At 38.0% G+C, this 24872-nt stretch overlaps 3 protein-coding genes across 5 annotated transcripts; 1 reads left to right on the top strand and 2 right to left on the bottom strand.

The window, feature by feature from the left end:
* Window positions 1-291: 291 nt before the first annotated feature.
* Window positions 292-14121, top strand: rereb (arginine-glutamic acid dipeptide (RE) repeats b). Of its 3 annotated transcripts, none has more exons than XM_055213362.2 (17): window positions 292-776; window positions 1551-1599; window positions 1732-1856; window positions 1971-2070; window positions 2184-2282; window positions 2637-2717; window positions 2796-2949; window positions 5107-5199; window positions 5488-5690; window positions 5778-5954; window positions 6040-6150; window positions 6662-7797; window positions 7879-8113; window positions 8317-9007; window positions 9094-9186; window positions 10979-11156; window positions 11525-14121. In XM_055213362.2, the coding sequence occupies exons 1-17, from the start codon at window positions 751-753 to the stop codon at window positions 11556-11558; spliced, it is 3585 nt and encodes a 1194-aa protein (XP_055069337.2). In that variant the 5' UTR covers window positions 292-750; the 3' UTR covers window positions 11559-14121. The 3 variants fall into 3 exon arrangements, with proteins under 3 accessions (XP_055069337.2, XP_055069336.2, XP_055069335.2); XM_055213361.2 differs by having other exon boundaries at window positions 6043-6150; window positions 9094-9231; XM_055213360.2 differs by having other exon boundaries at window positions 294-776; window positions 9094-9231.
* A 188-nt stretch (window positions 14122-14309) lies between these two features.
* On the bottom strand, window positions 14310-20366 carry perm1b (PPARGC1 and ESRR induced regulator, muscle 1b). Its single transcript, XM_055213368.2, has 4 exons — window positions 19812-20366; window positions 14847-17090; window positions 14653-14769; window positions 14310-14544 (listed from the first exon to the last, which is right to left on the bottom strand). The coding sequence occupies exons 2-4, from the start codon at window positions 17068-17070 to the stop codon at window positions 14471-14473; spliced, it is 2415 nt and encodes an 804-aa protein (XP_055069343.2). The 5' UTR covers window positions 17071-17090; window positions 19812-20366; the 3' UTR covers window positions 14310-14470.
* Window positions 20367-20404: 38 nt separating this feature from the next.
* On the bottom strand, window positions 20405-24632 carry LOC129450548 (RING finger protein 223). The gene is made up of 2 exons (XM_055213398.2): window positions 24389-24632; window positions 20405-21727 (listed from the first exon to the last, which is right to left on the bottom strand). Exon 2 carries the CDS (start codon window positions 21699-21701, stop codon window positions 21024-21026), a length of 678 nt encoding a protein of 225 aa, XP_055069373.1. The 5' UTR covers window positions 21702-21727; window positions 24389-24632; the 3' UTR covers window positions 20405-21023.
* Window positions 24633-24872: the final 240 nt, after the last annotated feature.

The raw sequence follows: 24872 nt of genomic DNA on the forward strand, positions 1-24872 counted from the left end.
GTAGCAATGTTTCTTCAAATGCATGTTTCTGAAATTGTCAGGTTTGGAATCAATTGTATTAAATATAATGCATTTTATCACCAAACGTATATTATTTACATGTAATATTAATAATATTTTTTAATAGCATCTCCTCTTTTTTGCATTATTTTTTAGATTTTGTATCAATTGGATTTAACTGTTCTCTTTTAAACACTAAAGCGTCACAGAAATGTACAGTAAGTTACTATGAAGTCGTTGAAACTGACAGGGCTGTAGCCTAATACCACTGAGCCGAAACAAATCCACGGTCTCAACAGTAGCAGACCTTTAAATCTACAAGTGTACTGTATTTATATCCTACGGCACTGAGCCAGAAACGAGACAATATTTGTATTCTTCACTCAGCACGATGTCTGCTATTCAATATGCAACGGAATGCCATCAAGTGTGGGCTGGTGAAATGTATCGGGGCATCCATATTTATGTGAATATTGACACGGGAGGACGGCCAAAGACATTTCATTGAAGCTGATCTCCACAGACATCGGACACGGAGATGATCCCATTAGCGCTGGCTGCAGCGGCACATGCTCAGTTATGCTCGTTGAAGGGGATCTCAGTAGGCTGTGCGTGAACACTGAGGTCATCGCCTGCGCCGAGGAAAAAATACTCAGCCTCCATTTTGAGTAGTACTAAATAGAGGAAAGCGTAGTTTTGAGCCGCCGCCGCAGAAAACAAACTGTAAACACTAGCGAAACAGCTTCTGTCATGGACGACTTGTTCAGTCCGCGAAGGTTTGTCGTTTCTTTTCATTACACACAGTTGCATTTGCTCGCGCCAGCGCTTTTTCACATACCTAAATACTTTTGCATTCTCGTGCAAATCGAGATGATTTTGAACTTGACAGCTCGTCTCGCTCGGCCACACACACGCAAAGGCCAGCCAGGAGCCTGACGAGATAAAATTGTGCAGATGTATCGACAGTTTAATATGTAATGCGCTTTGAACGTGTTGCATTTAGTCTGATCGCCAGCTTTGCAAATATTAGTTAAAATCGTTTTCTGTGCCTTAGCGTAAACGTTTCATTTTGCGATAAATGTCGGGATAAGGAACGGGATTTGTGCATATCAAACTGTAAATGTATCATAGTACTTAGATTTGCACTGTTAATGTATTCAGCACACTGCTTTTGAATGATTTATGTGTAAATTTATGAACTGGACGTACAAGCTCCCGTTTATATAACCTTTGGAGGGAACGCAATACTCGGGCGTTGATTGGCTGGTTCCGCTAACTGGGCGGGTTTTGGATCGTTCATCGCGACTGGTGATAGGCTGATCACGTTTTATGATTAACATTGAAAGGAGGCGATTTAAAAGGGTGGAAAACAGTGACATGAAACAGGTCTCGTGACAGGGGCCTGAAGTTTTACAAGTTTAACATACCTTTAGAAAGTGTTTGTAAAATGGAAAACTTGACTGTCAGTGTTTACTTCAGCCATGCATTTAAATGAGTTTACACGTTGGAATGTTGTATGTTTCGGCTACTATCTAATATTTTGTTTTTAGGCAGCTGAACAGCACACAAGGAGAAATTCGAGTCGGACCAAGTCACCAGGTTGGTAAAACTATTTTAAAAAGTGTTTCAAGGGTTAACAGATATGACATGCAGTTTTAAAGTCACAGTACCTTTGCTTTTTTGTAATATTGTCAAAGCTGTAACATAAATATCACATTCAATCGTATACAGGCAAAACTACCTGAGTTGCAGCCTTCACCTGCTCTGGGAACAGAGTCTGTCACCGATAATGAGGAGTTGGTTTGGGCACCTGGGGTCAATGACTGCGACCTCCTCATGTACCTCCGGGCTGCCAGGTAATGGCTGTTCAGCTGGATGTCTCTTCCTATTCACTTTGTACATTGTCGTTTTAATGGCTTTGAATTTAAGTTGATTCAACATAACATTCTGCATTTTCGCTGAATAAACAGGAGCATGGCTGCTTTTGCGGGGATGTGTGATGGAGGTTCGACGGAAGATGGCTGTCTGGCAGCTTCAAGGGATGATACCACGTTGAACGCATTAAATACGGTGAGTATGTGACTTAACTAAGTTTAAGTGCCACAGAGGACCACGCAGAAATGATCGTCAGGTTAACTGTAAATTGTCAAGCTGTTATCTAAAATAGTTTTTTTTGTGAACAGCTCCATGAGAGTCAATATGATGCGGCTAAAGCTCTGCAGTGCCTGGTGAAGAAACCAGTTCCAAAACTGATTGAGAAATGCTGGTCAGAGGACGAAGTGGTGAGAAAGTCATTCAGAGTTGTTGAACATTTACGCATTTGGCAGACGCTTTTATCCAAAGCGACTTGCAGTGCATTAAAAGGTATACATTTTATTTATCAGCATGTGTGTTCCCTGGGTTCGAACCCATGACCTTTTGCGCTGCTTTTTTAATTATGAGATTAGGATCATCGAAGTTTGATTTTAATTATTGACATGATCAGTGAATATATTAAAGATATCAGTTATATTTACAATTATATAGGATGATATTATGTAGTAAATCACTAATAACGACTTTAGCTGGGTTTTCACTGACTGGGTCACATATGTGAAAATAAAAATTCTCATGATCTCCTGTATGTTCAATTATAGAAACGGTTTATCAGAGGCCTCCGACAGTACGGCAAAAACTTCTTTAAAATACGCAAGGAGCTTCTACCTAGTAAGAAAACGGTAGGAAAACGTGGCATTTTTAATCTAATAACAAATGTGTGTCAACTTTAGGATTAAAAAATGATTTTGTACATTCAGGGTGAGCTTATCACGTTCTATTACTACTGGAAGAAAACTCCCGAAGCCGTGGGTTCACGACCACAGCGGCAACAAAGGAGGCAACCAGCTTCTCGCAAAGTAAAAACGCGCAACGCAACAGCTGTTGCCAATGCGACGTCGCGCACCTCCTCCAGTAAGTGCACCATATGTCTACTAATTTCCTGCAAGCTGTCTTAACATGGATAATGGTTTATTAAAAATGACAGTTTTGATTGACAATACACAGCAATGTTGAGTGATTGATTCATTCATAACAAAGTAAGTTAACATGTAATTTGTGATGAACTGTTTCTGTTTTTCACTTAATGTAACTGACAGTTGCGTGTCGATGTTCATAAATGTTCGATCAAATATCTTAGCAAGTGAACAGATGGTTCATTAACTATTTAAAAAATTATAATATTATGTTATTCCCCGACATGGTTTACCCTAATCCTAGACTAAAATGCATGTTGAGCTGCCTTAACTTAAAAACACCTTCATTGCAAAAAATGATTTTCAAGAAAAAATGTCTTAGTATTTATGTCTTGTTTTCAGTAAAAATATCTAAAACTTTCTTAAATTAAGATGCTTTTTCTTGATGTGCTCAAAACGACCCAAGAAAATTATTTTTTAGACCAAAAATATCAAATTTAAGTGATTTTGTGCATAAAACAAGCAAAAAAATCTGCCACTGGGGTAAGCAAAAAATCTTGAAAATTTTTCTTAAACACTACATTCAAGAAAATTTAGCTTACCCCATTGGCAGATTTTTTTTTTGCTTGTTTTATGCATAAAATTACTTATTGGTCGTTTTGCTCATCAAGAAAAAGCATCTTAATTTAAGAATTTTTTTATATTTTTAACAAGACAAAAATGCTAAGAAAATTTTTCTTGAAAATAATTTTTTGCAGTCTCAAGATGCACACACTGCAAAAAATGACTTTCTTACTTAGTATTTTGTCTTGTTTTCAGTAGAAATATCAAAAAATTCTTAAATCAAGATGTATTTTCTTGACGAGCAAATGACCTAAAAAAATAAGTCTAGTTTTTAGACAAACCATATCAAATTTAAGTGAATTTGTGCTTAAAACAAGCAAGGGGGTTTGCCAATGGAATAAGAATTTTTGTCTTGAATTTACTTAATACTTAAAAATTATGCAAAAAAAATCTTATTCCATTGCCAGATTTTTTTGCTTGTTTTAAGCACAAATCTGCTTAAATTTGATATGTTTTGTCTAAAAACTAGACTTATTTTTTAGGTCATTTGCTCATCAAGAAAAAACATCTTTATTTAAGATATTTCTACTGAAAACAAGACAAAAATACTAAGTAAGAAAGTCATTTTTCGCAGTGCACAAGCAGTGGCGGCCGGTGACTTCTCTTCCAGGGGACTACACTGCAAAAATGATTTTCAAGAAAAAAATTCTTAGTATTTTTGTCTTGTTTTTAATGAAAAATCTAAAATTTCTTAAATTTAAATGCTTTCTTTGCTTTAAATGCTTTTTTCTGGATGAGCAAAACGACCCAAGAAAATAAGTCTAGTTTTAAGACAAAAAATATCAAATTTAAGTGAATTTGTGGATTAAACAAGCAAAAAAAAATCTGCCAATGGGGTAAGCACATTTTTCTTGAATTTTTCTTGAATTTAGTGTTTAAGAAAAATGTTCAAGATTTTTTTGTTTACCCCTTTGGCAGATTTGTTTGCTAGTTTTATGCACAAAATCACTTAAATATTTAGATATTTTTGGTCTAAAAACTAGACTTATTTTCTTGGGTCGTTTTGCTCATCAAGAAAAAACATCTTAATTTAAGAATTTTTAGATATTTTTACTGAAAACAAGGCAAAAATACTAAGATTTTTTTCTTTAAAATAATAGTTTGCAGTGTAGAAGATATTTTGAGGAATGTTTGTTACCAAACCGATCAGAAGCCCCATTAAATTCCATAGTATTCTTTTTACCTGCTATGGAAGTCAACGAGGCTTCTGATTGCTTTGGTTACAAACATTCCTCAAAATATCTTCCTTTGTATTCATCAGAACAAAGAAATTTATACAATAAGTTTTTAACAACATGAGAATGAGTAAATGATGACAAAATTTTCATTTTTGGGTGAACTATCCCTTTAATGCTATGGATTTTCTTGGATGTTTAGGTGTCCTCCAGATTTGGGGTAGTAGGTGGTTTACAACTCAGAGAATCATTAATAAATATTAAAATAATTAATTGTGTAAGAAAGTAACGGGAATAAAATGACATTAATATATTATGTCATGTTTGGTTGACTGTGCGTTTTTGTCCATCTACAGTGGAACTCAGTTCAGCCAGTGAAGATGACCTGGACAGTGAGGATAGTGAGCAGGGGGGCAAAGGTCAAGCCTGCAGTCACTGTCTAACCACTAGTAAGTGTATCTCACCCCTTTATCAGTGCTGTATATAAGGCTATACACTGTACTGTGAATCCTGTATGGACTGAACTGTAATTGCTTGAATCTGTATTTCTTAATTTGTCTTATTCATTATAATGTATCTTTAGTTACTGGCCCCCTCCATGGGTTTCAGCTACTTATGTAGGTTTTCAAAACCATCATGCTTCCAACCCCATACACACTGGTTGCTTACTGTATATACTCATATATTTTGTGTTTGTTGGTTCAATTGTGGCTCACATGGATGTTTTTTTTTTGCAGACTCCAAGGATTGGCAGTATGGCGGCAGAGATAACGTCTTGCTGTGCTCCAGTTGCCACTCGCACTTCAGTAAACATAGACGCCTGCCGCCCGTTCCCAAACCAGCTGATCCGCCCTACCTTTTCAAACCTGTGAAAGAGGAGGAAGAGGGGCTCGGCGTCAGACATGGGATGAAGACCAGACGAAGCCGGGTGCCGCCACATGTATGTCTTTCTTGTGCTTGCTTTATCATCGGCTGTGCTTATCTAATAGTATACTTTCATTTACTCTTCTTGTGTCTATACATGTAGATGTCATCTCTTCGGAGTGGACGCAACAGGTCAGCCGGAAGCACAGACAGGGGCGCGTCTCCAAATCTTGAGGATGTACGCTCGAATGGTCAGTCGCCCAGAACCAGCTCAACTGCTATGGCAACCAGGGCATCCAGCTCTGATAGCAAAAACGGAGTTGCCGGGAAGACTAACAAGGTGCTAAGTCAAATTAACCTAGTCTTGTTTGTAAGACCACTTTGTAGTGCATAATATTGAATTTATCCTTGTAATTTTTCATCAGAAGATCAAAGTGGAGGTTTCTATAGTAAAGGGTGTGAAGAGACAGCGAGAGTCAACTGCTCCTGATGCTGATGAGCCAGATAGAAAAAACATGAAACTACCCAAGAGTCAGGTCAGTGCTTGTATTTACTATACTTTATACTTACAGTTTGGGAATTACCAATAAATACACCCCTAACTTTGTAGGGCGGTTTCCAAGACAGGGTTTAAATTAATGCAGGACTAGGTTTTTGTTATATTAATCAATACTGCTGTGCATCAAGAGATGGCACTGATATATGTTAAGATACGTCAGTACAAGGTGTTTTTAAATTAAGGCAGCTCAAATAAGCATTGTAGTCGTGGACTAGGATAAGCCCTGTCTGGGAAACCACCCCTATATGTATAATTTAAACATGAAACTTGTCACACATCACCTGCTTTACCATCAGTCCTGGTCTGCTAATCATGTGACTAAATGTTTGTAAAGGTTTTATTTAAAAGTTCAAGGCTAATAGTTTACTGCTTGTGTGCAAAACAATAAATGCACGGTTTATGTATAAAGCTTACTTCAGAGTTTAAACTATCCCGTAGTAGCCAAGGTAGATCAACAAAGATTTTAAAGCAGTGTTTCTCCCACCCAGGAGGGACCCGATTCTCCATCGGAAGGCGAGGGTGAAGGCGAGAGCTCAGATAGCCGAAGCGCCAACGACGATGGCAGCAGCGACACTAAAGACATCGATCAGGACAACCGCAGCTCTTCGCCCAGCCTGGCCAGTCCTCTGCAGGCCAACGAGAGTGACTCTGACTCTCCAGCTCCGCCCTCTGCACCTGTACCGGCCCCAGCAACCCAACCCCAGCAGCCTGCTGCCACACCCACATCACACACCCCCTCTGAAACACCACCCTCACCTCAGCCCTCTTTACCACCATCTTCATCCGCACCATCACCTGGAGCATCTCTTGCCACCTCAAAGCCAACATCAGTTGAAGTTTCCCAGGAGGTGCCATCACCAAACGCTTTCAGGACCGGTCCCAGGGTACCCGAACCTCCCACCTCTTTTTCAAGCTCCTCGTCTCAGCAGGTGCAAGCCCAACCTTTCCCTGGGCCACCCCATTATCAGCACCATCCAGGCCAACTGCCGAATCCATCAGCTGGAACAAATCAGCCACTAGGATTTACTTCCAGGCCTTTACATCTAGAGAGTCCTCTTCCTCCCATCCCACCTACAGCAGCTTCTCAAGTCAAACCCCCTCCGACCACACCAATTCCACCTTCTCACAAGCAACCCCCTCACCTTACCGCTCCTCCAGCCCATTTCCTGCAGATCCACCCCAATTTGCCTCCACCTCCTGCCTTGAAACCTCTTGCTTCTCTGCCCTCACAACACTTGCCGTGCTCCCAGCCTCCTCCGCTGCACGTAATCCCTCAGAATAACCCTTCTCAGCCTTCCGTTCTGACTCAGACACAGAACCAGCAGGTCAAAGGTCATCCCAGTGGCGCTCCATCGGCTACAGCCAGTTCTCACCCGCCGCTCCCCCAAAATCGGCCTGGCCCAGAGTCCACCGCTCCATTCGCTCTTTATCCTCCTTCGGTTCCTGTCCCATCCCATCAGCCCTCTGCGGCCTCCTCAACGAGCACTCCTGTTGGACAACCCCATATCAAAGAGGAGCCAATCGATGAGGAGGAGGAGTGTGAAAGCCCGCCTCCCCCTCGCAGGAGTCCCTCACCAGAGCCGACAGTCGTTGACATACCCAGCCATGCAAGTCAGTCAGCAAGGTGAGCATTGACTATTCATTTTTTTTTACAGTTTATGTTTTCTTAACATCTTAGTTTTTATAATCTCTTTGTCAATTCCAGATTTATCAAACGCCTCAACCGAGGCTACAACTCTTGTGCTCGCACAGACCTGTACTTTACTCCCCTGGCCACCTCAAAACTGGCCAAAAAACGAGAGGAAGCGGCGGAAAGATCCAGGAGAGAGGCAGAATTAAGTGCTCGCCAGGGACGTGAGAGAGAAAGAGAGAGGGAACGAGAGAGGGAGAGAGAGAGAGAAAGAGAACGAGAAAGGGAGAGAGATTCTGATAAAGCCTCAGTAAGTTTTGGTGTTTACTTTGAATTTTGGTCAGTTTAAAGTACAAACCATGAAATAACAATTATGGGCATTTATGTACAGTACTGGACATTTTTCTGATATTTACTTTGTTAATTAACTAAACTAGGCAAATATTTGTTTAACTAGTCAGTACCCAAACAGTGTTGTTGTATTTAATATCCTTTATTTTGTGATTTTTGTAGCGTGCTTCTAGCTCATCTCATGATAGTCGTATGAGTGATCACCTGCTAGCTGCCCATATGCAGCCAGGCCGGCCTTCATTTGAGCCGCCTCCTCCTACGACCGTGGCCGCCGTCCCACCGTATCTTGGCCCAGACACACCTGCCCTCCGCACACTCAGCGAGTACGCCCGCCCTCACGTCATGTCACCCAGCAATCGCAACCATCCTTTCTTCATGCCCATCGGGCCAGGTGAGCACCTGCTAGCCTACCACATGCCAGGTCTCTACGCCGTAGACCCCGCCCTCCGTGAGCGAGAGCTTCGCGAGCTTAGAGAGCGAGAGATTCGAGAAAGAATGAAGCCTGGATTTGAGGTCAAGCCTCCGGAGCTGGAGAACACACTGCATCCATCCGCTAATCCTATGGAGCATTTTGCCCGTCACGGTGCCCTGCCTCTGCCTCACATGGCTGGACCTCACCCCTTCCATCAGTTCCACCCAGCCATGGAGCGCAACGTAGCGGCACCCCCTCGGCCAGAGATCAGCTACGCCGAGCGTCTGACGGCTGAAAGGCTCCACGCCGAAAGAATGGCTTCCGTCGCTGCCGGCGACCCTGTTGCACGGTTACAGCTGCTCAATGTTACGCCGCACCATCACCAACACTCGCACATACACTCCCATCTTCATCTGCACCAGCAGGATCCTCTCAACCAAGGTGAGAACTTTAAGTTAAACTTTAAATTAGTTGGTCATTTGTCATGCAGTGAAGTATAAATCTTTGATGCTTCTGTCTCTCTTCAGGCTCAGGGCCTCATCCTCTGGACCCATTGGCCGCTGGCCCCCCTCTGGCACGATTCCCTTACCCTCCTGGTGCCATTCCCAACCCTCTACTCAGTGAGTTACCCCATGAGCACGAAATGCTGCGCCACCCTCTGTTTGGTGAGTCACCAAATGGACTCCCCTGTTACACCATCATTATACCTGTATTGTCGATAACCATGATATGAAGAGTTTGGTTCCAAAAGGCAATAAATCCATTTTGACTAATTTCGGTAAAAATGTGTTTTCTATACCAAGAAAGTAACAAGACAAAAAAAAACTATTTTCTGTTACAAACTTTCACATAGCATCTTTAGATTATAATAACATTAAAAATTCAAATCGATAATTTGATTTTCAAAGATTTATTATAAAAACGGATTATTTTTTTCACCAAAAGTTTTTTTTTCAAAATGCTATAAATCTATTGAATCAATATATAAATGTGCATTCATCTTTGCCATTTTATATTCATTTAGTTAACTAGTGGTATGCACTGATTAAAAAAACATTAATGGCATTAATCAAAACACTTACTTTGTCATATTAAGAACACTGTCATTGCTGCTGTTATACTTGGGACGTCGCCGCTGAACTTTTTTCATGCCGCTCAGCTGTAAAATGTTTTGGTCCTGCACGATTTTTGTTGAGTTTGCGTAAAATAATGGAAAGTTTTTCATGAGATCCCCTGGGGTCAATGCATTTTTCCGTCTCCCAAGTGCCTCTCCCGTAAGATTTTGATGGCTCATGTTTCTTTCCCGTCACAGAAAACCACCACAGGTTTATCAATGCCATCAAAGTATAATTTTGTTTTTGTTTGTTTGTTGATCAAGTACAAGATAAGGAAAACTAGGATTCTGTGTGTATTCAACGTGCCGCCATTTTTGTTTACAATGCTTGGAATGGTGCGCTGTGAATCTCCAGTTTTGACCTTTATTATAATTTCTAGGTGTATTGTGACCATTTTAATCTGTTGAATTTCAACAAACGCTTACCTCGGGAGTGACACAAAGTCATCCAACAGCAAATTTCAAAGACGTTGTAGCATGACAAGACCCATGAAAGATGTGACTAAAAATCTTTTCTTTTTTCAACAAAATTAAATTTTTTGAAATTTTCCTAAAATACATGTAAAATATTACTATTTTGTTTTTGTAAAATGAATTTGAAATGAGTTTTCTCTGCAGTACTGAAGATCGGAAAATACTGCAAAAATAAGTCTAGTTTTTTAGACAAAAATATCAAATTTAAGTGATTTTGTGCATAAAACAAGCAAAAAATCTGCCAATGGGGTCAGCAAAATTTTCTTGAATTTTTCTTGAATTTAGTGTTTAAGAAACAATTTTGGGCAGATTTTTTTGCTTGTTTTATGCACAAAATCACTTAAATGTAATATTTTTGGTCTAAAAACTATACTTATTTTCTATGCTCATCAAGAAAAAGCTTCTTAATTTAAGATTTTTTTAGATAGTATTTTTGTCTTGTTTTCAGTAAAAATAAGAATTTTTATTCTTGAAAATCATTTTTTGCAGTGCAGAATGAAAGAAAATTAAGCAGTTTATTTAAACCTAAAAAAAACTAAAATACATTTTATTTATTATTATTATTATTTTTTCTGTGGCTGTATATATATATATATATATATATATATATATATATATATGTGTAAATGATTATTGATTATTGTAGCAATATTTACACGTTTGACACACAGGGATCACACATACTGATAAAATGTATACTTTGTAATGAACTGTAAGTCGCTTAGGATAAAATTGTCTGCCAAATGCATAAAATATAAATGTTCACGGGTAGTGAATATGAGGGATGAATCACTAAAGTGGGTTGTTTTCTGTTTGTTTTACAGGAGCATCGTTTCCTAGAGACTTACCTGGACCCTTGGGTCCCATGTCAGCTGCGCATCAGCTGCAGGCAATGCAGGCGCAGTCAGCAGAGCTGCAGCGGCTGGCTTTAGAACAGCAGTGGCTACATGGCCATGCACACTTGCATAGTGCTCCTCTCCCGAGCCAAGAAGACTACTACAGGTGAGGGCCTTTACCTTTTGTTTTAACGTGAATGTAAATACCTGTTTACAAAGGGAAGTCTTATAAGAGGCAGAGCAAGTTATGTGTTTTATGATCTAATTATTAGGAGCATCAATGTTTGATTTCCTTCATTGATTTTACATCTTTGACGTGATCTTACTCAGTCAATATTAAACACATCAATCTTTCTTTTTTTATTTTAGCTTGTGAGATACTAGTTTGATCATTCTGTGAAAATTATGTTGTGCAATGTGTTTCATAGTAAAACTGATCACAGCCACAATACACAGTAAAATGTATGTAAAATATATGCATTGCTGGCTTTAGCACTCGGTTGGCTTTACATTCTTCTGTTGTGTCTTTAACAGTCGACTGAAGAAAGAGGGAGACAAGCAGTCCTGAAATGAATGACTCGTACACTGTGGACTACAGAGAGAAGTCTGTGTTCAGGGTATCAGGCTTTTTTTTTCAGGAAACCCTTCATGGGTTTAATTCTTCTTTGGCACTTATAAAACTTTTTTTATTGTGCTTTATGAAATAATTAGCCTTTCAGAGCACAATGATTTTGCTTTCCTTGCATGAACACTACTTAGAAATCGTTTCTGTCCGAAATGAACATCCCATGTAATGTCGTTGCTGTGCCGAGGGCCGGCACTGTAGATTTAATAAGTATTTGAGAAGTGCTGTCCAATATCCAGAGTTTTATCACAATTTAGTTTAAAAAGTTTATTGAAACGTTCGTTTCGAGATTGTACATATTTATATGTTTAAAATAATATATTAACTGTTGAATTTAAAAGTTGCAATGATAGATTTGGATACGAAAAACTTCAGATGACCTGTGTGCAAAAGTGCATGATTTCCATACTGTATCCTACCCTCATCAATATGAAACTCCACAATACCTATCAGTTTTTTATTATTTGTTTTTGTTAGTAATTCATCCCGAGTATTACCATGTTGACTAGTGCTGATCTGTCCTCTCTGAATACAATATACAGTAGAGATTGTGTAACCCTGCAGACAAGTTGCTTTACTTCCATTGTCATATGATGCTAGAAGATCGATATTGTCATAATAACATTGCTACTTGCAACCTTGCGTTCCTAAACCATCAGGTGTTCCCCATATTGAGGGAGGACATAAAGTAAGCATTTTTCTGCAATACCAATAGACTTCCAAGGGTACCTGTTGTTGGATAATTTTAGCAATAATGCAAAAATGGCACTACCATTTTTATTTGAAATGTTAACTTGGTCTGAACATCTGTACTTGTGCACAGACCACTTAAACAATCTGCTGCTGAATAATGATTAAAAATGGTCATAGTTAAATTTTAGTTATTATAAAGATGACACAGAGAAAGACAACATTTTTTGCAATACAGCTGTATTGTTGTGCATTAATATTAATTGTTAAAATAACAATATAAACCATGAAACGGGGTGCCACTGTTTGTAAGTGTTCAAAAGGACACAAGTGTTAGCTGTCAACACCATTATTAACTTTCCAAATCTGCCAAAAAGTCATTATTTTTTTTCAGATAAACACTAAATAGTTGTACTTGCATTTTATTAACGTATATGGATTTTTTTTATGAGAAATATGTTCTCATTTTAGTATCCATATCTGTCTGTATACTTATCTTTACTTGCACAGTGTTGTCATCTGCAATTACTTATATAGTTAAAGACTTTTGATGAATCATCATGATTACAAACCACTTTATCATCATTATTAAGTACATTATATGTCAATTTATGAATTAACATGTCAGACTGACTGTCTTCAACTCTTTTTTTTCATATCTTTAACTATATATTTTTTTCTGGGTATGTTATTTATTTCATGCTGTTTTATGCTTGTTCTTATTACACTACTCCCCTTGAAGGGATAGTTTACCCAAAATGGTTGTTTCAGCTCACTTGGCTTAATGTCTTTCACCCAATGCAGATTTAAGGCAAAATTGCCTGCAATAGTCACCATTCACATTCATTGTATTGTAAAAGACATGCAGTGAAGAGTGACTCAAGCTTTCTGTCCCTAATAATTTGTTGTCGTGTTCCTTTCTCAAATGTGACAATGGACCACACAACCAGTCGTAAGGGTCAATTTTTTGAAATTGAGATTTATACATCCTCTGAACGCTGACTAAATATGCTTTCCATTGATGTATGGTTTGTTAGGATAGGACATTATTTGGCATTTAAAAATAGGGAATATGAGGATGCAAAAATACGGAGCCCCTATGGGGACATGGAGAAAAAATTAAATAAAGTTTAGTTTCGCGTGCGCACGTGAAACTATCGCGTTTAGATTCACGTGAGCACGTGAAACTATCGCGTTTAGATTCACGTGAGCACGCGAAAGTTTCACGTGAGCACGCGAAAGTTTCACGTGAGCACGCGAAAGTTTCACGTGAGCATGCGAAACTAAACTTTTGATTTTTTTTACTCCAATGTCACCTTAGGGGCTCTGTACAAAAAATAATATTGAGACAAATAAAAGTTATAATAAACTTTGGATATATTTACTGTAAGAAATAAAAAAAATTATTTCATCAAACATGATCTTTACATAATATATGATTTTAGGCATAAAAGATAAATTGATAATTATGACCCATACTATGTATTTTTGGCTTTTGCACAAATATACTCATACTTAATGGTGGTCCAGGGTCACAAATAAAGACAAAATGTTAATTTTGGGTGAACTGTCCCTTTAACAACCAGTGTGTGATAGAAATATTTCACATATGGCAGTCACACTTCTGGCACTTTCTGATACCTCCTTAACTTCCAGCTGTAATTTATGTGCAAACTATATTCTTTATAAAATGTGCTAAAATCTGTTTTTCGACTTGGAAACTAGATGATTGTTAAGCTTTGGCAGCATGTTGATTTTAAAAGATACATTTTATTTGATTTTCATTAAAAAATGTTCTTTTATATGAACACCACAATTTCTTTACTTTTGATTGTATACTGCAAAATACATAAATATGTACTGAATATAACTGACGCAGAATCTACCAGTTGTCACTTCTGGTCCATATCAACCTATTATCTAAAGCAATACATGTCTTCTAGCAAGTGTTTGTATGGAAAATGATGTTTCCCTTTTGCTTTGTATTCTTTAACAAAATTGTCCTTTGATAAGTTATTTATTATTGAACATAAATATATATATTAGACTGTTAGGAAATACCACCTAAAATGTGTATTTACTAAAGAGTGTTTGGTGTGAATTTGTGCAAAATTAACCCTTTTCTGTACACTGGCCCCTTGTGAGAAAGCTCTAATAGTGAATTCTTATGGTTCATCCTCTTCGTTTACGTATCGCAAGTACTGGATGGCAGATATCGCGCTCACGTTCGCCAGAAGAGCTAAGAATAAATAGAATGGAGAAAGCATCATGTTAATTTTGTGTGCTCATATATTATCCGAATAAATTGCCTAATTTAATATGTAACAAACTGGTCATTGTGTCTTACCTGCTTTCCACATGTCTGTAGATTGTGGGTTGATGGATTTTAACACCCAAGATGCAAAAGCAATGCAAACAAGGCACATGTCTGCTTGCTTTATAGAAAACCGAAAGCGATCTATACCTGCAAGGAAAAGTTGCCATGTTAGTCTTGTTACCATTTTCCATCTCCAAAAAACTTGCATGAGAAGAGTTGTGTACCTGGTCCTGAGAAAGTAGAGCTTGCATATATCTGCTTTTCCGTCAGATTTCCAAGAGCTTGGTTTTCCAGGAGACTTATAGATGAATTTGATGTTGTTCCAATATTCCAATTTTCTTGAAAGACTTTGTCATCTATTGGAATTTTAGGAGAAACCCAAGAGGTGGCCATCCTGAACCAGATCCTTTCCATGAAAGAAAACTTGATTCGTCTCAAGGAAAGGTTTCTCCAAGGATTTCTTCGGTCAGTGATAAAGCACATGTTTGGTGATCCAGAAGAGTTACAATGAGCTACAACTCGAATTGGCGTACTTTCGTCTTCGCTGTCTGACTGTATCATTTCTTTAACTAGTGAGCGAGAAGAAGAAGAATAGATGGGAACCATGTTTTTCTCAAATTTTGTTGTACCTTGAACTGAAGGAAAGAAAAAATTCCCAACTTCAAAGTCTGTAAAGAAGTCCTCGTACATCTCCGGCACAGATGGGTTTTGCGAAAACGGAAATGGAACTGAAACGTGTCTGTTTGAGGTTCTTGTCCGGAATTGTTCAGAATCCGTGTCATTCAAGATTTCAATCATGGACAGCAGGCAGTGATCGTCTACAACATCCGACATTGATAAAACCGGTGAAGGTGTTGATCTCCTGATGTCACAGTGGTCCAACAGAAAGCAACTTACGCCTTGATTCGTTGTAAGAAACGTATCCCGGATCTGTGATTGTGCTTCCGAAAACAGATGACCTTCAGGATACAGTCTCACAATCTCATTTGATGGCCAAATTTGGTCATCTTGGAGGAAGCTTTTTGCACAAGTAGGCTCTAGAAACCTTTGCGTTTTGATTTCACAGGGCTCAGGGCTGGGGTTCGTACTAAAACCGTGAAGTTGTTGAAACTCTTCATCGTAATCAGAAAAGGTTGAGAACTCGCAGCTTGACCTATCTGGTTTACAGTCATCCAGATGTGTGAAATAGTCTGAATCCGCTGCGTCCTCTACCAGGCCGATATCTTCTATGCTATCATCTTTAAAATCCACCTCATGAGCATCAACAGTGTCCAAAAAGTTACTTTGGTCTGGAATAATGCTTTCTTTCAGTGGAGACATATTAGCTAATCGAAGATCCAAAATATCATTTATTGTCAATTTTTCCATTTCATCCCAAAAGGAAGAAATGGCAAATATGGGTCGAGTTGGACCTAAATCTGGAGTCTTAGATCTGGTATTTGAGGATTGTAGGCATAGTGTGTCTTGGGAAGAAGGTGATTCTTTTTCATTTTTGGACTGTTCGAATAATTCTTGCTGTCCTGTACTTTCACTATTTAAAGGGTCAGTCGGTGTAGAGGCACCCAAAATAAATTTGGGACTTCCCTCTCCTCTGTTATTAATAAATTGGACAGAATTGTCAGGTGTATGTTCAATTTCTTCTTGAATATTGCACGAGTTGGATAAATCATTTTCCTTATGACCATTGTTTAGACATGTATTGGATAGTAAGTCGTCAGAACCGCTTTTGGGAGGTCGCTCAAATTTTCGTCTGTCGGAAAATTCTTTTATTTTCTCTGCATTGTTATTTAAGGCAGAAAGGCTGTCGCGTCCTCCACTCTGCTGATTCCCATTTTTAGAGAGTTTTTTTTTTCTTCTTTTTTTTTGTCCTGACGTGCCAACCTTTTCTCTCAGACGGACCGGGCTGTCGTTCACAGTGACAAACCAACGTTCCTTCTCTTTTCTCAAAACTGGTGAGCTGTCTGTCACTTTGGTTACTGCATTTTCTGATCCAGTTTCATTCTGATTACATAGTGAGGACGTTGCTTTATTCTCTCCTTGATTCTCACCATTTCCTCTTAAATTATTTGTAACCAAGTCTGATGGCTCAGTGGCACTGATTTCTTCATTACTGTTGTCCAGGCAAAAACATTCAGACGTGGTTCCCCGGTCTTTCAATCTAGCATCACAGGTCTGTCCAGCAGAGTCGTTTTTAAGGCTGGAGCATTCGGTCAATTCAGAATTTTGAGATGTATGTATAGATGCATGCTGTTTTTCTTCGACGTGAGCGCTGATTTGAGGAAGAGCCGAAGACGTGTGCATAGAGATTTCATCATCATCAACATCACTAAGACCAGATTCATCCAAGGATGCGAGTTTAGCCTGCTGAACGGAGCATTCCTCACTTTCTGTATAGAAATAATCCCAGTCCTGCTCTGCTATCAGCACACTGTGGTCAAAGTCATCCATTGCAGGCTTTATTCTAACATCTGAAAAAAAATTATGCACAAGTTTTTTGTAATCCATGTATTCAATTTGTTAGGAAGATTTTTTTTGCCTTCCCAATTTTATTCACAAAAGACTACAACTCAATAATATATATAATTGATAGTATAGATCTTAATAAATTTGTATAGGCTATTTCATAGTAACAGGTGGAAAACTTGGTTTAATTGTAAACTGACTGAACACAGATTGTGTGTTCATGACATTATGAGGTCTAATTTATGGATCACAACATATCAGAAAGAGGAAATCCTATAGCTTCACACATGACAGGGTTCCCACGGGTCCTTGAAATCCTTGAAAGTTTTTGAATGTTTATTCCGGGGGGAAAAATCAAGGCCCTCAGAAGTTTTTGAATATATACATACATAGATACAGGTCATTGAAAGTGCTCGAATCTATTTTATGCAAGAAGTTTTCTGAAAAAAAATCCATATTATTCCCTGTGTAGTGTAGGATAATATCATAAAAATTCTAGTGTGTGTGCTAAACTGTTTGCTTTAAATGTTCTGTATACGAATGTTGATTAATACCAAAATGCTTTTTTGCATAGTTGTGTTTGACGCATGAAAACATCTCTGGTAACGAATGTAACTGTGGTTCACTGAGAAGGGAATGAGACGCTGCGTCTCCCTTGCCATACTTCCTGCGTCCCTGTAATGCCGTCTTTGGCAATATTTCAGATAGCGATATACTTCCTGGCTCCTGCGTCACCCTGTCTTTGTCGTTAACCCTCACTATTGGTTGAATTTGATATACACATTCAGATGCACTTACACCTAGAGGTGTACCCAAAGTGTCACCGCAGTGACGCAGCACAAGTTCCCTCAAAAGTGAACTGTAACAATGTATCTTAAAAGGTAACACGATGTAACCTTGCTCTGACCTGAAATGTGTCCCCATATTTAGTCCTTGAATTTGAGGTTATTGGACCTAGAAAGTCCTTGAAAGGTCCTTGAATATAAAGTTAACTAAGGTGTGGGAACCCTGACATGAGACCCTCTTGTATGTTGTCCTCTTGTATTTGGCTACATTTTGCATAGATGTTTGGTTAAATGACCTAGTTTAGTAGATCCTGGTTTACAACAGTTAATAAGAAGTAATCTTATCTGTATTATCTTTACCAACACTCCCAGAGCTTAATTTAGTCTATCTGCGCAACACTACAGTATCTTTCTCTACTGTTACAGCTGACGTCTTCTCGTTTCTTCATACTATTATGGAAAACAATGGGGCAGTTTCCTGGAGACGGATTAGATTAATCTTAAACCTTGGTTATAAGACATTAAGTAGTTTTTACAAACAAAAACAATATTGGTGTGAATTCTGAGACAAAACAATGGCATTGATATATGTTAAGATATGTCAGTATAATGTTTTTAAATGAAGGCAGCTCAAACATGCATTTTAGTTTAAGACTTGGATAAGGCCTGTCTGGGAAACCCCCCTTAATATTCTTGATTACTAGTAAAGATTACTTATCTTTACTAGTGTGTGTCGTAATAATTCCATGATGCTCCACTCACTTTCTGTTATCACATCACTACTAAAGCAAGCTCCTGATTGGTTAACACGGCGCGTTTTTTCGGCAAAGTTCACATTTTTCAACTCGCGCGTTTTGCGCGGCAAAGCTCAATTCTCGCGAACTAGACGCGCAAATGAGGCAGAATCGCGTCTACCGCGCCACGCTAAACGCCTCTTTCGGGCTGCAAGACCTCCAGACGCGCATCAACGCGTCTTTACATTGACTTAACATTGAAATCACTCGCGCTTGACGCCTCTTCCGCGGCTGGTGTAAACGCAGCATTCGAGTTTTTGACTAGGTTCCGCCCACAGGAATACGTCAGTCGCCAACTAAGCTCAAACGGCTCTGCTAAGCTAAGCTGCTGTCGAATCACAACACACTAAACAAACTACACAATCAGAACTCGATACGTATTTCTAAAGGAGGGACTTCATAGAACAAGGAAGACATCAGCTCGTTTTTTAGGACAGTAAAAACAGCGCTATAGAGATAAGTACATAAGAATACTGGATTTTTTTACACACAAAACATAAACACATGTTATATTGTGCACCGTAAACACAATCAAGGCTTCGAAAACAGGAAAAACTGGACCTTTAAGATGCACACCTATAATGTTTTTTTTTTGTATGGTATGTTTGTAAAAACCTAAAAATTTAACTTAAATATATAAATAAGGCCTAGTCCTGAATTAACCTAAATTTTGTCCAGAAAACCGCCCAAAATGTTGAATTTTAAGATTTAGAACTATGTGAATTCATATAATTAGATGTAATAATACACATGTACATAGTAACTCGTATAGCTCAGCTGGTAAAGCTTTGCTTTAGTAACGCAAAGGTCATTCGTTCCATCTCCATGGAACACAGATACTGATAAGAAAATGTACAGCTTGAATGCACTGTACGTCACTATGGATAAAAGTGTCTGCCAAATTCATAAATTGAAACATGTAATGCAACAATTGCATTTGATTATTTCATAATATTAATAGCTATTTTAGTTCTGTGCATGGTTAAGGACGGCAAAAATATTTATGGTACACTACTACTATACACAGAGAACAGGTGAAAAATATTTGCAAAACTTAATAAACAAAACTTGCCACAGACCTCTAACTCTATAGATTCGGCATGTAGGCAATTTCTTTACAACATCTCTCCTCATAGATCTCTCTTACCTTTAGCTGTTATTTACGCTTTTAAACATTTCAGTGTTAATCCAGCACTGGCATGGCACCATCTACAGACTAGAGTCCCACTGCCCTTGCAGGAGGACCCTCAGTCCAGGTCTGTTATAAATAGAACCTTGTATCTGATCACATGTCAGTGTGCGTATGTGCTTACATTTTCAGAAGGGTGTCCTGTTTCACATATATATAAATATAGTTTCTCTAGGGAGACGGTACCATTGTGTACCTGCAGCTATTCAGTGAAGGGTTAAACACCTGATGCTGGTAGAGTGTGCCTAAGGTAAAACTCAGGATTAAGCTTTACTTATAGGGCCTACTGTAATAAACATATGACAGAATGCGAGGTGTTAATGTAAACATGTTGTAAAAGCATGTTCATGTTAACAATAAAATTAATCTTTTAAAGTAAATTTATTATAAAAATTCTAGAAACTAGGGGGTGTATTAATTCAGCTTTTCCAGTTTTGGAATAAAGCATTGCTACAGTATAGTAAATCAATTTATGTATATATATGTATATAAATATAAAGCAAATTATTAGCCTTATTAGTAAATATTAATTCATAAAATTATAAAAATGATAATATAAATAAAAATGTAAAGGTTTAAAACAGTATCAATTTATCACAAATTACAAAAATATTTAAACATTAAAAAATAATTTACAATGAAGTGTGAAAAGTATAAATGCGTCAATTAAAGGTGGGGTGCATGATTTTTTAAAAACACTTTGGAAAAGGGAGTCGGACCGACTACCAAAACACACTTGTAGCCAATCAGCAGTAAGGGGCGTGTCTACTGTGTGTGGGGCAGGTCTGTCAAAAGAAGGTCCAGATTCTATTGGGGTAGGGGTGTGTTTGTTTACGTGATTTCAAATGTCAACATTGGCTTTCAGAGATCATGCACCCCACCTTTAAAAGCAAATCAACAAATATTCAGTGAACAATATTTTGTATAAATGTAAAACTTGTCAAATTTCTGTTCTCAGGAACAGACAATAAAGTAAAGTGAAGTGAAATTTGAGAAAGCTGCGTGGTTTGAACGAAATATCAAGCTGTAAATGTAACTGTGTTTTAGTCTCTCCTGCTATATCAGCCTTAATTTCACAGCAGTATATCTTATCAACAAAGTGTTTTGCTTACACTCAAGTAAATGCTTCCGGGTTTGCATGAAAGGTAACCTCAGTCTGTTTCACAACATTCATGTGTGCCCTACTGCAGGCCTTGTGACAATAAACGTTGCTGGAGTCCCTGCTTCTTCCCTGACACATTTAGACACAAACAAACACTGTAGAGGCCACATTATGACAAATAGTAGTACAAGAATGACTATGAGAAAGAGTAGGAGTCTCTTCCTGTTACCGTAAAACCCTAAAAATCTCAACAGCCTCCGCCCACAACCCTCAGTTCTCTCCTCACTCCTCTCGCTCTCGTCTTGTTTGTTCCCCGCGATGTTAATACAGATACAGTTGGGAATTGTTGTGTTCGAGTAGCACAGTTTCTGTCCATCCAGGAAAACTTTTTCCACTTGTTGCTGGTCGCTCGGAAGTTGACCCAAAACTTCCTGACTGGTGAGCAGACCTGGGGCACCATGCTCGGGTACAGATGTTCGGCGTCGACAAAGGGGGCAGGTGATCTGGGTGACATTCTGCTCCGGTGCAATAGCCACAAAACGTGCCAGGCACTCTAGGCAGAAGGTATGGGTACAATCAAGAAGCTTTGGAGTCTTGAAAGTGTTGTCGTATGCACAAAAGCAGATCGAACATTCTGGTAAGTCACTCCAGTCGTGGCTTGTGATGTTATTATTGGAAGGCACTGCATCTTGTTTGTGTCGTATTGTCCCAAGATGTGTTACTGTTGACCATTCAGAGTCTTGCATCCTGCTGTGGGTGGTTAGCAAAACGCCTGAAATGCACAAATAATCATTCAGTCATTACCTGATATGATGAATGCTTAAAAATATATGTGACCCTATGTTCCTATACCAATTGGGATTTATTGTTTTCTGCATAATGTACAGAGCATTCTGTGAAAAATAACCTAGATATTGACTAGGTAGGATCATGTCAAAAATTGAAATCAATGAATATCATCTTTGATGCTCCTAATCTCATAATTAGATTATAAGACTGTATCTTGAAGTTCATAGACAGGGTCCCAAAAGGTTACCTCAGTTTAATGTAGATGGATGCCCGAAATAGACCCCTGCTATTGACAGATACCAAGGGGACTATTTTCAGGCGCTGCGTAATATCATTACGACAGCAAAGTCCTTGATTATTATGCCAGAATGAGAGTATAGTTCCTAGCCATATCTGCCTAGAAAATCCGAACTTTTAATTTTCCGTCGGTCTTAAAGGAATAGTCTACTCATTTTCAATATTAAAATATGTTTTAATATATGAGAGTGAGAAGGGGAGCGGACTTTTCAGGCGAGTCGAAGTACTCCCATAAGTGCTTTTACGCCATACAATATAGTTCCTCTTTTAAATCCGCTTAGAAAAGCGCTACGTTTTATTTTGTACCACCAAACTTGCTCGTATAACTACTCGTCTTAAATAGGAAAAACGTTGATGTGTTTGGTCACTTCTAACTTTATCTCTAAATGGTACCATTGAATGAATGGGGCTAAGCTAAATGCTATCGAAGCGTCGCAGCGCGCTCCGGCGCTTACGTGCACGCACACAGATGATAGAGGGATGTATCAACAATTCTTAGTTAAGGTAATAACATATTTTAATATTGAAAATGAGTAGACTATTCCTTTAAGGGGATCGCACACCGGCCGTGCAGCTCAGGAGAGCGCAGCGCCACGCCGTTCGAACACAAAAAAATCGAACACATTGTTTTACGCCTGTTCGCGCCGCCCAGCTTTGACTCAGGAAGTTGCTCAAATCCCTGTCGCCCCACACAGCGCCACTCACATAGTTTAACATTAAATAACATCATATTTGTCCCAATCATTAACGATTAATATTGGCTGCTAACGTATATTTTGCATTTTGAAGCAGACGCTTTCTGACGAAGCTCGTGCTATTAAATGTGCACTTCCGGTTTATGATACCTCCGAGTTGTCCTAGACGCGACTCGATGCGGTGCGACGCTGAGGTGCGCGGCCGGTGTGCGACCCCCTTTAGTAAGCGGTGTAACTACAGAAGAGTCAAGTTTTAATTATGGAAAATATGAAAACGATTTGGTTGATTTTTAGTGCGATGCTGGTACCGCCAGACCCAGAGATCAGCTGAATGCATTCCAAAACGGTAAAAACAAATGTTTTAACTCTAGAAGTGTGTCCCTTTAAAAAAATAAAAAATTTGAGAAACGTTACATCGGTGAGAACCTTTATAAAAATAGTCTGATGCTTGATTACACAACAAGATTAATGTACTGATTCATGTAACTACTGAAATACACTGTAAGTACACATTTCGTATCTATCGCAAGTCATTATTTTGAATGTAGACACATGGCAAACGCGCTCAAATAGAAAGCGAAGCGAATGCAATGCGGTACTTTATTTTGAAAAATTTAAGGTGAAGAAACTCTTAAAAATTACTTCAATTGGTAACACCTTAAAAATATAAGCTTTTTCAAATAAATTTTTTCACTTAAAGTGAGAAAATTAAAGCATAAAAAGCACATTTCACTGTAAAAAATTACTGTAGTTATGCAGCTGTTTGCCAGTAACTTACTGTAGATTTAAATTAGTATTTACTGGCAACAGTTTTTCAAATTTAAACAAACATTAAACATTAACAAGTTTTCATCTTTACAGAAAAATCTATAAAATAATATCCTCATGCAAAGCATTCTGGGAAGCAAAAATCCTCATTAACCCCTTTAATAATTATTAACTTTGAACAAACTGTTGTGAGTAAATAACATACATTTAAATATACAGTAAGTTACTGGCAAACAGCTGCCAGAAATCTACATAATTTTTTACTTTCACTTTTTAAAGTTTTATAGCAAAGCTGTTTTAGTTGGAATTTCATTCAGACAATGTTTAATTATTTCTAATTTGTAAGCCACTTTGGATCAAAGAGTCTGCTAAATAAATAAATTCACTGTAAATGTCAACGTAATGGCATAATTTAATTACATTGGCAGTATTGTGTTAATGTGGTTTCTATTATTGCAGCATTGTGTATACTATAAAAGGCAACAGCAAATTGAAACACATAAAATATTAATTACACTGTAAAAAATTATTTGCTGCCTTAAATTTTTTGTTGTTGAATTAACTCAGATTTACAAGTCATTTCAACTTACTATTTTTTTATCTTGAATAGAGATGAGTTGTTATAATTACAGAAGAGTTGTTATAACTTATAAAATATAGGCTAGTTGAAAAATGTCAACTTCATTACATATAAGTTGTAGTAACTCATCTCTTGTCAAGGTAAATAATAGTAAGTTGACATAACAAAATTTAAGGCATGCAAAGATTAACACTGTAACACTGCCCCTAAATACTGTATACAACAAATTGCTTGAATGGTCTAAAAAAGTTCACATCAAACATTCATTAACATAAAAATCCTAGTAAGAGCAATATATTATTACCTTAAAAGAAGAGGTGAATATTTTTCTTCTTTTCAAAAACTTCTGAAACGTATGATCCTATAAAAATTAAATTCGGCAATTTTCCACACCTGTCTCAGTTCTCCAGTAAACTGTCCTCACTTGCTCTACAAAGTCTCAGTATATTTCTGAACTGTCTCAAGTTGATTAAACCATAAATGACCCTCTTCTTTATTCTGTATGATCCTCAGTCATCCTGCGCACACTTACTTGTGTAAATTCAGGAGCAGCAGGTGACAAAGAGAGGGAAGTAGGAAGCAATTTTCCAATAGGATTAGGTTTCAGTACTGTGCAGTCATTGTAGACGTATAACGTAAGGATGACAAAGCATTGTAAGTGACAAAGGTTTGAACACTGAATAAACTTAGAATATAAAAATGTCAACGTCTTTAAATGTACAGACAATTTCTCAGTACATTATTTTGTTAAGTGGTGGTATAACTGTATATTATTTGCTATGTTAATA

This window comes from Misgurnus anguillicaudatus, chromosome 8, assembly GCF_027580225.2.
Source record: "Misgurnus anguillicaudatus chromosome 8, ASM2758022v2, whole genome shotgun sequence".
Classification (NCBI taxonomy): Eukaryota; Metazoa; Chordata; class Actinopteri; order Cypriniformes; family Cobitidae; genus Misgurnus; species Misgurnus anguillicaudatus.

Coding starts and splice junctions, on each gene's coding strand:
- perm1b (XM_055213368.2), bottom strand. CDS start 17,070: ATGGATGACTTTGACCACAGTGTGCTGATAGCAGAGCAGGACTGGGAT. Junction 14,770..14,846: donor CTCTACTTTCTCAGGACCAG/GTACACAACTCT, acceptor TTTTCCTTGCAG/GTATAGATCGCTTTCGGTTT. Junction 14,545..14,652: donor TACAGACATGTGGAAAGCAG/GTAAGACACAAT, acceptor ATTTATTCTTAG/CTCTTCTGGCGAACGTGAGC.
- rereb (XM_055213360.2), top strand. CDS start 751: ATGGACGACTTGTTCAGTCCGCGAAG. Junction 1,857..1,970: donor ATGTACCTCCGGGCTGCCAG/GTAATGGCTGTT, acceptor CTGAATAAACAG/GAGCATGGCTGCTTTTGCGG. Junction 11,157..11,524: donor AGCCAAGAAGACTACTACAG/GTGAGGGCCTTT, acceptor TGTCTTTAACAG/TCGACTGAAGAAAGAGGGAG.
- LOC129450548 (XM_055213398.2), bottom strand. CDS start 21,701: ATGCAAGACTCTGAATGGTCAACAGTAACACATCTTGGGACAATACGA.